Raw genomic sequence first — 13,849 nt, 5'->3', positions numbered from 1 at the left:
CTACACTGCCATAGCACTATTATTCCACTTTAACTGCTACGGCTGCCTCCAGTGGAATTGTGTTCTTTGTAGTTTAGTTTAGTGAAGCCTAAGAGACCTCTGGCTGAGAATTCTAAATACCCTTCCCTAAACTGGAAATACCAGGATTCCACAGGAGGCAGCCACAACATTAAAAGTGGAATAATAGCACTATAACTGTGTAGTGTGATATAGTCCATAATTTCTACTCTGTGTTGTCTGTTTGAATCTTTGGCTTTAAAGCTTTACCACACAACCCATTCTTGCAGCAGTCACATCAGGAGAAAATATATGGAAATACACTGCGTTCAGAGTCACAATATTGCACATCTTTGGAATCGCACAACTAAGATACCTGCTGCTGCCATCACACTCTCTGGCTGAGTCTCCTTTAACCCTGCCTCCCTGCCTAATGCCCTATCCAGCATGCCTTTTGGTATTTCCCCCCTGTTAACTATGCAATTCCAGATCTCTGCTTTTCTATAGTCTGTAGAAAAGTTTACAAGAAAGAGGATGGTGGAAGTAATTGGGATGCTTGGGAATAGCAGGGGGGGGGGGGGACAGGAGAATAGGGGACACTGACACCATGTGACTGGCAATCTCGCAACTGGCCCAGCAGCAATGTTTCACACCTGAGTGCTGCTGAGAGTTCATTGACAGGTTTTCTCCATCAATGAAAAGGGATACCTTGAATGTGGTTGGAGGACACAGATCAGAGGCAGCAGCATGCAATATGGCCAAACCTGCTTTTTTAAAAGTTAAAAACCTGGTTGAAAAGCCATGTGTAATAATCTCCTCTGATAAAAAAGTACTGCAGGTAAACATGCTTTAAAGAGATTTCACAGAATACTGAGAACATGACTATTCAAAGTCTTCCTCTTTTAACAAATGATGGAAAGAAGATCTTGAAATGGGTCTTTAGCTAGCCCCATGACTTCCCTTACCTGACTCAGCCTGTAAACGTGCTTTCATTGTGGTTAAATCATTCACTGATCTCTGGTTTTCCTCAGACTTGGCCTTTATTTCACTGAGCTGATCCTCTAGCGTACGGCACATTTTCTCTAGATTAGCCTGTGATGATAATAAGTTGTTTGAACACTTTATTTGAAATTTTTAGATTATACTATGTATAACTAAGAATGCCTATTTGCATTTCAGTCTGTGAAATATTTGTTTGTTTTCAAATACCTTTGATTTGGAAACTGCCTCCAGATTACTAGCTAGGTCATCAATCTCCATTTTGAACTCACTCTTTTCCTTTTCTAACTTTTGCTTGACACGCTGCAAGTTATCAATTTGCTCCGCAAGCTCAGCAGTGCTGTCTGCATGTTTCTTGCGCAGAGCTGCTACAGTGGCTTCATGCTGCAGAGCCGATTCCTCTAGGTCCCGCCGCATTTTCTGGAATTCTGCCTCTCTCTTTTTATTAATTTCAATCTGGGCAGAGGTAGCTCCTCCAGCCTCTTCAAGCCTCTCGCTGATTTCTTCCAGCTCACGTGCCAAGTCTGCACGCTGCTTCTCCGCTCTAGCCCGATTTGCCCTCTCAGCCTCAATCTCCTCTTCCAGTTCCTCAATGCGAGCCTACAAAGGAAGAGCAAATTTTATAGTTACTACTTATTTTCAGGAGTTAAAAAAATGAGTAGGAGACAGGGATGATGATGATGATGATGATGATGATGATGATGATGATGATGATGATAGTGGGAAGAAATTGCTTTCAGTCTAAAATCTATGAGAAATACAAAATAGCTTGGGAAACAGTGTGGAAATACAATTGGCTATATGGAAAGAATTCCAGGCATACAGAGCAGCAAAAAGGACTAGGTGGGGCAACAGAGTTATAGGCAGCTGAAGATAAGGGAGTTGAAAGAAAAAAGACAACAATATAACAGGAAATAAGGGCAGAAAGTTACATTAGGACAAATATGTGAGGGCATTTAGCAGTAATTACATAGAGTTTGTGCTGGGTACAAAAAGAATTTAGAAAAGAAGTGAATGGGAAAGCAACTTAAAAATGTATATCTGAGATTATTTTAATGGCATGATTGTTTCACTGTATTGCATGGCATACAACCTGAAAAGTGGGGCTGCTGTAATCCTATTTTTGTTTGTTGTTTTGTCTGTTTGATTTACCTTGCCTTGATTTAAGTATCTGATGAAAAACTCATATGTGGAACAAAACTCATTGGCCAGCATCCTGTTAGTGACATATACAAGTGTAATTCCAGCTCAAACTTGTGCCTATATGCTTTTGGTCATTGAAAAAGTTAGTATTCTCTTCTTCCCTCCAGAACTATCGAAACCCTCCCTGTTCCTAACTTGCTGTATCACTGCAACAGCCACCTTCACTGCTCATTTTGTTGCTGATGCAGAACAGGAGCATCAGAGAAGTCTCTGGCTATGTGCGATGGCATCATCTTCTGAGTCCTACAGAGGACCCTGGCAGATTGTGGCAAAAGATGTCCTTGGTCTGCATCTGACTAGCCAGAGGTTCCTCCAATCCTCTCCCCCACTCTCTCACCTGCTTTCCACCAGCCATGGAATGGCCATGGGGAGATCTAGCTCAGCGATGTAATGAGTCCTGGGGGATAGTGACAGGAAACATGCATGGGAGTTACCCATGTAAGTAACTCTTACTCTACACATAACCACATAGGAGCTCTATTATTATATGTTATCGGCATGTCATCATTAAGAAAAAAATCTATTTTACTGCCAGGAAGGCATGTACCATTATAGCTTTTATCCATCAAATATTCTTATCATTATTGTTAACATATAAAAATGAGCTGGGATGAAAACATATGAAGTAAACAAATGAAAGGTCTAGAAACCATGTCCTGTGAGGAACGACTTAATGAGCTGGGGATGTTTAGCCTGGAGAAGAGAAGGTTAAGAGGTGATATGATAGCCCTGTTTAAATACTTGAAGGGATGCCATACTGAGGAGGGAGCTGACTTGTTTTCACTTGCTCCAGAGACTAGGACCCGGAGCAATGGATGCAAGCTACAAGAAAAGAGATTCCACCTCAACATTAGGAGGAACTTCCTGACAGTCCGACAATGGAACAAACTCCCTCGGAGTGTAGTGGAGTCTCCTTCCTTGGAGGTCTTTAAACAGAGGCTAGATGGCCATCTGTCGGAGATGATTTGATTTGGATTCCTGCATGTCAGGGGGTTGGACTGGATGGCCCTTGCGGTCTCTTCCAACTCTATGATTCTATGATTCTATGATTCATGCCTGAAGTTCTTTGATTTTCTTCTGTAACTGGATACTCAAATTTTGCTCATCATCCACTTTGCTTTGCAGTTGGCTGAACTCAAAGTCTTTCCTGTAAATGAACAAGAGAAGTAGTAATTAAAAGATAATTCACTTATCAAAGCTTAATATTCAGATTCATTTAAACAACCCATACTTCTTTAATTTTTCTTCTAGCTGCAGTTTGTCATTTTCTAGATCCATTAAAGATTCCTGAGCAAGTTTCAAGTCCCCTTCTAATTTCCTCTTGGCTCTTTCAAGATCCATGCGGATTTTCTTTTCCTGTTCCAAGGAGCCTTCCAGCTGTAACACAAGTGTAATATTAGTGTCGGTTGATGCCAAAAACTCACAAATGGATTTCTAGAACAGATAACATTTGTTCCTTGGGTTAACCTTAATATTCAGAAAGTAGGAACCCCTACTCCCTGCAAGAAGTACACATTCACTAGTACAGAGGTGAGCTTTTTCATCACTCCCTCCAGTGTGAATATCTACTCTTGCTTGGAGGCTAAAACCCATAAAAAAAATCTTTATTCTGTGTTCTCACGTACTGTATAATCAATGCTAGTGCTCCCCCTCCATTATTGTTCTGTGGGGTATTCACTTCCATAGTATCTCCTCCCAACTCAGGGATCTTAAAATATTGGCATCCTTGTGTTTCTCCAAAACATATTCGTTCCTTGGCCAAAGGCAAGAGTAGATGCTACCAAGAAAGCCCTCAGCTCAGTTATGTGCAAATCCCACTTGCACAACAGGTGTACAGCACAAGTGACAGCAACTTGAATAGTTTTACAGTAAAAATAAAATACAGCACAAATTGTGATTCACTTTCTCACATCATCAACTTGTTGTTCCAGCTTTGTTTTGGCTTTAGTGAGTGTGTTGACTTTGTCTTCTTCAGCTTGCAGGTCATCAAGAGCTTGCTGATGGGCCTCTTGGAGGGCTTTCTTTTCCTTGGTTAACTTCACAATTGTTTCATCCAGAACTGCCATTTCTTCTGTTAGGTTTTTAACCTATGGAAGATAGCATAATATTGTTGATCATGCTGGGTCCATGTGAAATTGTGACCACATTCTCAGGACAGAAATGATTAAACTAGGATCTTTAAAAGTTACAGTTTGTAACATGTACATGAAAAGTTTTATGACAACATTGCAACACTGGATTTATATTGCAATTGAAGTCTGCAGCGTTTTATTTGCCTTGTATGTGCTTGTCAAAATAACCACAGAACACCGACATGGGAGAAATGCCACAACTTTATTAAACCATTGGTAGGGTTGGCACAAAGCATAAGGTCAGGATCTGTGCAATCAAACAACCCGTTGTTTGATTATCCAAAGCCGGGTCCCTACCCGGTGCTTGGGATGACCTAGGGGCTAAGGAACACCGCTTGAGTGCAAACCATGCCTTGCGTTCCCCAATTCACAAAGCCCCTAGTCACCGGGAGGCGCACCTGCGTTCTGGCCCCCGCAATGGCCAGACACCTTCGCTCATCGTCCCCGGGTACCTTGTGACTCCCAAACCAGAACTCCATAGCCCTGGTACCACCAACGTTCAGATCCTGGCCTATGCTGCCGAACAGTTGAGACAAAAAACCACCTGAAACAGCGGTGGGCGGGCGGGGGAAGCTAAAGGCTATCTCCCCTCCAAGCTTGGCTCCGAACCGCTCGAAGCCAAGCGCCGACTGAAGAGGAGAGGCCTCCGAGCAGCAATATATACTGCTCGGCCCCTCCCCTCTGTGTCAAATTGCGGGGGCCCGCCCCCAAGGCCGAGCCCACCAATGGGCAGCCTTGGAGGACCGGAGGCCCCACACCAGCAAGCCCGGCTCCCAGAGCGCCCCCGGGCCGGAAGGGCCGCCCCTTCCGGCCCCATTAGCCAATCGGGAGCCGGGCAAGCCCCAGAGCACTCTGGGGCTTGTAGTTTTGCCGCTCTACAGCGGCAAAGCAGTCTGCCCCGCGAACGGGGCGACTGCATTTTATATACTTGCCAGGCAAGAAAACCTAAAGTTGGCTACCTTGTTTTCAGTGGCATGTTTTTCTTTTTCAACTTTAGCGAGTGTTAGTTCAAGGTCATCAATATCTTTCTTCAGCTCAGAACACTCATCCTCAAGTTTCCTTTTTTTGGCTGTAAGCTCTGCATTCAACTCCTCTTCGTCCTCTGCTCGTTCAGTCAGCTCCTTGATTTTAGCTTCCAGCTGAATTTTAGTTTTGATCAGCTGGTCACATCTTTCTTCTGCATCTGCCAAATTTTCACTTTCCTTTAAAAAATAAAAATATTGTTCTTCAACTCCAATGGGCAGTGTAACACCATATAACTTTCTGTTGGAAGACACCTAATAATCTTGTCATTCTGTCTCCTTTTCTAAGGATAAGGATTCAGATCAGGTCTGAGTAATTAAGACAGCTCAATTACACACTTTGAGCATGGGTAAATTGTAGTTTTTCAAACAATAGTCTCACATGGCATGGTGCTCTTAAAACTACAGTCATCCCTCCATATTTGCGGTTTGGATATTTGCGGATTTGATTATTCACGGATTTGATTAATATGTTCTCTCTAGGAATATATAGGTCCTCCAGCGCAACTCTATGGTCAACTTTAACTAAAAGTTAAAGAGAGAATGCTCTACTAGGCCTTTGTAGCTCCTCCAGAGCAGTTCTCTGGTCAGTGTCTGTCAGACATCAACCACAGAGTTGCACTGGAGGACCCAGAGATACCTAGAGAGGTGTCCTCTCAGTAAAAACATGGTGTTTTTGTTATTTGCGGTTTTTCCATATTCACGGGGGTCTTCTGCCCCTAACCCTAGCGAATATGGAGGGACAACTGTATTGCAAGTGGAGAGGATTTGAAATATCATAGTCTGCTGTTCTAAAGCAGGGGGATCTTAAATCCCATTGGCTACATGTAAGTTCACAGAATTTTGTTGATCCCAACTCAGTTTGTAGTTTCCAAGATGAACTATACAAAAAGCTACATCATAATCATATCCCCCTTTAATTTTCCTTACCATTTTCTGCATAATTTTAAAAATTTATCTCCACTAATGACACTGCACTGGAGATGATCACACGAGAAACATCTCGTCCCTGTCTCGTCACTGTCCCATCCTTCCCATGCAGTTACAGGAAGGACTTTCACACCTCATTCATGCTTATCCCATCCGGGAAGTGCAAATGACCGCAATGGTGCTAAAGACTTTCTGATGAAGTTGCACCAATCCCGTCATTAACCTAACATTAACCCATCATTGAAGCAACATTGGCCGGCATTTTGTATTAATGAAAATTTGCATTCATACAATGCCGCTTTAATGACGAGTTAATGGCAGTTAACAACGGGATCAGCCAACAATTTGAAAGCCTTTCGTGCCATCAGGATTAAGGATGGGATAAGTTTGGGAAACACTGCTGTAGAACATCTTGCTCCAAAAGCTTTACTGTCTTTAAATCAGCTCCTTATTCCAGCACTTTACCTACAGAGTGCTGGATGTTTTATTCAAAGCTAAGTTTTATCTGTAGTCCCTGCTTTTATCAATCCTAACCTGTCATAGTGGTGATACGGACCACAGCACCACCATGGCATCTGAAGTTCTGCCAGAACACAAACTTCTAGAACAGATGCTGGAGGACAGAGTTTTGCTTTGTGGAGGGGATTTTTACTAATTGTTAATTAGCAGCTTCCTTTCCAAAAACAATAATAAAACTTCTTCTCTCACTAAAATCAATAGAGAAAACAGTTATGCCAACCTAGTGATATAGAGGATTCGGGAGGTTCTGGATCCAGTGTCTAGAACCAAAGGTACTCCTAACATATCTTTAGAATGGTTTGTTTGGAGCCTGTTAGAGGCAGGAACATAGTTGGTAATTGGCCTGCATGCACCCACATACTGGTTTTGCCAGCATAATTGAGACTTCCAAGGTCATCTTTCCCTCATCCAATTCAGGTCTTAATCTGGATTGTGCTATTAGTCTGTTTTATTGAATGTACTATGTTATTCTGTACATAACATTGCTGGAACTCACTTTGAGTGAGAAAGAAATCTATATGTAAGATAAAAGTAATAAATATATTTATATTAATGATCTGTTTAGGACACCAGATTTCTTAAGATGACCATGGGAAGATATTTGTCAGTTACTTACAGATTGTACTTGCAGGTGCAGATCATTTTTCTCTTGCAGTAATGATACCATTTTTTCTTCCAGTTCCTTTCTTTTGGCTTCAGATTTAGCAAGTTCCTCCTTAGTTCTTTTAAATTCTTCTTTCATTGTGGCCATTTCTTTCTCTGCTTCTGCACTCCTCAAAAGTGGTTTAATTTTGAAGAACAGTTTCATCCAAGGCCAGTGTTTGACATTCATGAATGAGCGAATGTTGTATTGAATGGTGAAAATAGCTTCCCTGGGATAGAACCAATCCAAACAGTTAATTGTGCAAAAAACAAGATTTTTTTTAAAAGTCAGGATTTCAACAGTTCAATTTTTTTCAAAAAACTCCACCTAACATTATGCAAATGAATATGCAACTACTTAACCGATTGTTTTCCTTAGTTTAGATTTAGAACACCTATATCTGAAAACTCTGTTGCACCTACAATATTAGTTATAAAAATGTAGGAGAGGCTAGAACAAATGTCTTAGCAACTTTCAGTTTACCTGTGCTTCTACATAAAATAGAAGTGTCAATATCTGATCCAAAAGCAGTTCTGGTTTTAAATGGGAAATGACAGGGTTGCATCATTGAAACACCAAAAAAGCAAAGTTCAATTTCAAGAGATGGTGCTTCAAAATCTCTTTTTCAATATTCCCTTGGATTTTTTTTCAGTAATATGTTTGCCAGGGAAAAGTAAGTGAACAGAAATCTGATTGTGTGATGCTGAGTATAGCCCTATATTTTTTCTCATGCTTTTGGAGAAGCGCGGTAGGAGGGAAAGTGTCTAATAAATTGTAGAAGGCCAGATGACAAGTGCTGTGGAAGAGAAAGATATCCTACCTTCTCGCCACCATTTTTTGGTATTCCATTCTCATGAGGTACCCCCTACACATAGCCTGTGTGCGAGTAATGAGCAATGCTAGACGATCATCTCTCATCTCTTCCAAAAGACCCAGCAACCCAGCCTTGAAGAATACCTGTAAAAAGAATTGAAAGTGCAGTTGCTGCTTTGCATGTTTAAAACATCCACCTATGTTCTCAGCATAAAGAAGCGCTGCTTACTTTGGTGTGCCCAAATTTGTACTGAGTGTGATCAATATCAATAGATCCCAGCAGTTTCTCACAGGCTTTCTTGCTGTCCATAAACTGGCCTTCTGGGATAGCACTGGCATTTAGAACTCGGTATCTGTCCATTTAAACAAAAACAGGTAATTTTAGAATTGAATTTCAGAGAAGAGGACATTTCTAATGTCCTCTAATGGCTTAGATTAAAGATGGGCAATGTATGGCTCTCCAGATATTTCTGGATTACAGCTCCCATTGAATGGATGCCACTCATCCTTCACCATGAGTTGTATTTGCTAGGACTGATTGATGTTGCTGTCCAATAACCTTTAAAGAGCCATAACTTGTTTGCCTCTGCCTATAGAGGCAGGAAGTAAAGGAATTAGAGTAATGCAGCTTCCTACAACAAGTTAAAGGGGTTTTCTTTTGTAACAAAGGTATGACAGAGTTATATTTCACAGTAACATAACAAGTGATAACAAAGAGTAGCTGTCATCCTGTTTCTTGACATATGAAATCAGAATCTTATCTTACATTTATGTAAGGTAAGTGTCTTTGTTTTTTGGTCATTGTGGAAATTGGTATTCTCTTCCATCCTCTGCAACAAGAGAGAGAAAATTCAGTTTTCCTGCAATAGTCAAACTGAATTACCATTCCATTACAAGTGAAGCATGCAGAGGATCAGAGAAACATCTGGCTATGTCCTATTAGCCAGATGCAGAATGATTGCATCATCCTCTGAAACCTCCAGAGACTTTAGCAGATCTCAAGAGAAGATGCCATTAGTCATGGATAGAATCATAGAATCATAGAGTTGGAAGAGACTGCAAGGGCCATCCAGTCCAACCCCCTGCCATGCAGGAAATCTAAATCAAAGCATACCCGGCAAATGTCCATCCAGCCTCTGTTTAAGGAAGGAGACTCCACTACACTCCGGAGGAGTTTGTTCCACTGTCAAACAGCCCTTCTGCATCTGGCTATGGAGCAGATGATCCCACCCTTCCCACTCTCCACCAATCATTGACTGACCATTTAAAGAGTGAGGAATGAAGAGCTATAGCAGAATTCTACCTGTATAACTCTTACAATGTGTGGAACAATATGAGATCTTGGCCACAGCTATTTTTTTAGTTTTGATATAAACCTTACTGTATTCAGGTTATCTTTAAAAGGTGGTTTTTAAAGGTTGTTAAGAGAATTGACAGAACTTTTTTTAAGTGTTATGCTGTTCTCCCTTAAATAATCCACAGTATTTGAAAGGTGAGTGAACAGTTTACATATTGCTGGGTCCAGTGCAGGTGGAAAGAAGAGAAGAGATGCAACAGATCAGCAAACAAACAAACAAACATCCATACATGCTCAGGTTGTGAGACATCATGTTTAAGAAAGCCTTCTTCAATGTGGTATGTTCCAGATGTGATGGGATAGAAACTGCACCAAACCACACTCACCAGCAACTGTGGTTGGGGATATTTGTACACATGTGGAAAGTACCAGGCTAGCAAAGGCAACCTTCCTTAAATAGCTGTTTTGAAGGAGCAAACAACACAATGTGACACTTGCAGGCAATTGTACTGACTGACATTTTGTATGCCATTTTTTCACCAGTTCTGTGGTTCCAGCAAATGGATTATTTTTTCAACCTCCCTAGTGGTTAAAAAATGTGTCGAGCATTTTCACTAATGTTCTGATCTCTGCCTGATTTAGATAACGGTTCACAAAGCGTCAGAAAGATTATTGATTATTGATTATAGTAGTTCTCCAGATTGTAAAAAATGAGAAAGGGAAAATTTCGGTGTAAATAGCCAATATTTACCATAATATTTGCCATTTACAATAAAAGGGCAGAGGTTTTACATGTAAATATTGTTGAATCAAACATAGCATGATACTCAGATACTTGTCTTGCTCTTGGATATAGGTAATTAAAACAAAGAAGGTAAAACAGATTAAAACAATAAAATAATTTAAATAAACTAAAAACAGATTAAACACAACAATGAGTTTAAAAGATTTAAAAGATTTAAAATTTTAAAACTATTTGAGATGACTCAAAGAGTCTGTACAAAATGGCGGCCCCCCTTCCACATGGGGGCCGCCATGACGACATCATGACCGCGCCGCCTCTATACGGGGCGGTGCAGACGTGACGTCGTCGGTCTGCGCCAGAGCGCTTAGTGCGCCCTTTCCACGGACCAGGAAGGAGCTCCGTTTCGGAGCTCCTTCCTGGTTTGCGGCGCCGCTTTGCTTCGCTGGGCACAGCCTTCATACGGCTGCGCCCATCGAAGCAAGGGAGAAAGGGGCCAAGCAGCCCCTTTCTCCTCCTCCCCGCTGCCATGGGGTGTCCTTGGGGCTTGAAGCCCCAAGGACACCCCTTTTCAGGCTGCGGGGAAGCGGCGTTTTGCCGCTTCCCCGCAGCCTGAAAAGCAGCAGATCGGGGCCTCAGCGGCTGCCGTTCTGGCAGCTGAAGCCCCGATACACCGGGGAAAGGGGCGGAAACAGCCCGCCCCAAATGGGCGGTCTGTAACCTGCCAAAGAGTCCAAAGGCATTCATGAACAGCCACTCTTTCACTTGGCGCATAAATGAATTCAGTGTTGGCACCAATCAGGCCTCCAAGGAAAGGGCATTCCACAACTGGGGTGCCACAGAAGAAAAGGCCCTCTCCCATGTCCCCACACTATGTATTTACCTAGTTGGAGGGCCCCCTCAGCAGATCTCATATAGGGAGGGATGCTTTCTCAAGTATCTAGATATCTAGAAAACATTTTTCTCTCCAGCACCTCAGTGCAAATTAGCTGGTCAAAGAAATTTTTAGCTGACAAACCTTTGTTTAAAATCTCCATATGCAATTCTGTTTGGAAACCCTTTCCTGCAGATTCGAATGCCTTCAAGCACACCATTACATCTCAGTTGGTGTAGGACAAGCTTGTGATCCATTGCCCCTGGATAAGCGAAGACAGAAAAAATGTCATCTTCTAGTGGTGTGATGGTGAAGTCTTTCTGGAAATCCACATGTCAAATTCTGTAAGTTACCTGGAGTTTTGGTTTCATTGGGGATGATGCACCGCACAAAATGTGGATGAGTCGTCCGTAAATTAGACATCAATTTATTCAGATTTTCCTGTAACATGAACCCAGAGACATGATAATATGGAATATCAGTATACAATGGGATACAATCTTGTAGCGCCTTTGAGACTGGTGGAAAAGAAGCTGTAGTATAAGCTTTCGTAGACTTGGTCTACTTCGGGGCCATTCAGACTACAGTAAAAACCAGGTTTGAAAGCGATTCTTCCACATGAAGTTCATATTGGGCCCGATTCCGTCACAATCCATGTTGGGGCTTGCACAAGGAAATGCCCCTTACCCCAGGGTATCCAGATTCGGGCTAAAATCAGTATTTTCTCAAAAGACTCGGGTTGCGCGAAATTTGAACTTGCCCTCGATCATGATCAGGGCAAATTAGGGAGGGATTAGGGTCAGGGGGTGGGCAGAGGTTGGAGCATTCCCTCCCATCATCAGAAGGGAGGGGGGAGGAGGAGGAGGAAAGAGCCAAAAAAAGGAGAATCTGGATGCAAAGGGTGACAGGAGGAAAGGGGGAAATCAGGGGTGACTTTTGGGCTGCACAGGGCTGTCAGAGAGAGGTGGGGGTGATGGAGGAGGAGGAGGAAGAGGAGGAGGAGGAGAAAGGGGCTGTGGGAGGAAGGGAGCCATGGAGGGGAGGATGAAGGAGCTGGGGGAAAGGGTCAGTGGGCATCTCCAAGGAAGGAGAGGGTCTGAAGGAAGGAGGAAGAGGAGGAGGATTTCCAGGGGGAATTGGGTTGCGGGGCTACGCTGGGGCATGTAGGGAAATCAGGCTGCTTGTTCTACTTTCACTTCCTCTTGCTCCTGGATTATTATTATTATTTGTGTTATATGAGGATGCTACAGGAATGCCTGCACTGCATTTCCATTTTATTCCCAATTCATCCCATGGGTCTACTTTAGTTGGAGCTGACAGATCACACTCTCTCAGCCTCAGTGGAAGGCAATGGCAAAGCTCCTCTAGCAGGAGGAAAAGGGTCAGGTCAGGTCAAAGGCAGGGCACGAACGGAGCTCACATCAGGCACACACCCCTTTTCATATTTTTTAAAAATTATTTTTGACCAAATATGTGCATGATTTGTTTTCTTGAGGCAGATAGAGCAGGGCTAGCAGCTTGTGTACTTTCCCTTTTCTCTGCTCACTTCCAGCAATGGGGAAATGTTGCAAATGCAAATGTTACAATCAAAGGGCAGACCTACAATGCGAATGTTACATTTTTTGCTCTTGTCAATTAGACAAATGATACATGTTTTTGCTACTGAATTCAGAAGCAGCCTGGAATTGCCTTTAAAGGCAAAAAAAAAAAAAAAAAAAAAAAAGAATGCATGGCAATTGTATCTTTTACTGGCATTTCTGAGGTGAGGAATTTATTATTATTATTATTATTATTATTATCATCATCATTATTATTATTTCATGTGTAAGAGGCATTCTGGGGGGCAAGGAGTGGGGGATGCATTAGCTTGCATGGGATTGAAAATGGGGACAGGGGCAGATCTGACCCAAATGCCCACACATACACACAACACACAAAAAAGAGGTTTTAAAAAAATTGACACTTTGGGGCATTTTGTGCATGGCTCTTTAAAAAAGGACACTTCCGATGCCCCTGCAAAAACGTCACCATGACAATCACTTGATTGACAGCAGGCACCTTCACAGCAGGCGCAGAATGCATTCGATTTAAAATGCCCCTCTTTTTGTAGTGGGCACTTGCTAACAGAGAGATTCAGGGGAGGGGCATCTGAATCAGCCCAGTTCCAGTTTTTTGATGCCAGTCTGAATGGGGCCTTCCTCACCTTTTTCATACTGTAATTTGAACAGTTTAACTTTAAATCTAATAAGCATTTATTTCAAATTAACACATTTTTAAAGGGTTATACAATCATCTCTCCGTTTTCATGGGCTTGGAATCCATGTCCCTCACCCGTTCATATGCTCAGGCATAAGATGGAAGGGGACAAAATGGGCCAAGTATCCGTGGTGCACACTGCCATTCAAACCAATGGGGCTTGAATATTGGCAATTTTCCGGTTTCAATGGGGGGGGGGGGCTGGAATGGATCCCCCACGAAAAGGGGGGGGGTGACTGTATATGCAAAAACAATATCACAATACTGTTAAAGTTACAGTAATCTGTCTCAGAGAGCCTCAAGATATTTGTAGTATTTAAAAAAACATTTTCAGATTCATTTTAATGCATTTTGAGAGGGATAAAGTTTAGATTAATACAATATACTCTCTCTTAAGATTTATGGCTAATTCAGTCTTGCCA

General features: G+C 42.2%; 1 protein-coding gene and 1 long non-coding RNA gene across 4 annotated transcripts in view; one reads left to right on the top strand and one right to left on the bottom strand.

Moving 5' to 3' along the window:
- LOC149322102 (uncharacterized) overlaps positions 1–13,849 on the top strand; it is a 64,744-nt gene that overhangs the window by 28,162 nt on the left and 22,733 nt on the right. The window contains exon 2 of one of the 2 annotated variants that reach the window (XR_016282091.1): positions 11,367–11,515. The exons of the other annotated variant lie outside the window; for it this stretch is intronic. This is a non-coding gene — a long non-coding RNA (uncharacterized LOC149322102). The remainder of the gene's footprint in view (positions 1–11,366; positions 11,516–13,849) is intronic. 2 annotated transcript variants of the gene reach the window in all.
- LOC149322103 (myosin-3) overlaps positions 1–13,849 on the bottom strand; it is a 45,841-nt gene that overhangs the window by 14,442 nt on the left and 17,550 nt on the right. For both annotated transcript variants that reach the window (XM_089534679.1, XM_089534688.1), the window contains exons 17-27: positions 11,525–11,612; positions 11,316–11,433; positions 8,488–8,611; positions 8,266–8,402; positions 7,419–7,674; positions 5,291–5,533; positions 4,110–4,286; positions 3,431–3,576; positions 3,256–3,346; positions 1,207–1,596; positions 963–1,089 (exon numbers count right to left, since the gene is read on the bottom strand). In XM_089534679.1, coding sequence (XP_089390805.1) covers positions 963–1,089; positions 1,207–1,596; positions 3,256–3,346; positions 3,431–3,576; positions 4,110–4,286; positions 5,291–5,533; positions 7,419–7,674; positions 8,266–8,402; positions 8,488–8,611; positions 11,316–11,433; positions 11,525–11,612 — 1,897 coding nt within the window. The remainder of the gene's footprint in view (positions 1–962; positions 1,090–1,206; positions 1,597–3,255; positions 3,347–3,430; positions 3,577–4,109; positions 4,287–5,290; positions 5,534–7,418; positions 7,675–8,265; positions 8,403–8,487; positions 8,612–11,315; positions 11,434–11,524; positions 11,613–13,849) is intronic.

This window comes from Sceloporus occidentalis, unplaced genomic scaffold, assembly GCF_023333645.1.
Source record: "Sceloporus occidentalis isolate IW3139 unplaced genomic scaffold, rSceOcc1.0.p SCAF_1, whole genome shotgun sequence".
NCBI classification, from domain to species: domain Eukaryota; kingdom Metazoa; phylum Chordata; class Lepidosauria; order Squamata; family Phrynosomatidae; genus Sceloporus; species Sceloporus occidentalis.
Note: the sequence above shows the minus strand (reverse complement) of the source record. Positions and strands in the feature narration are given on the sequence as shown.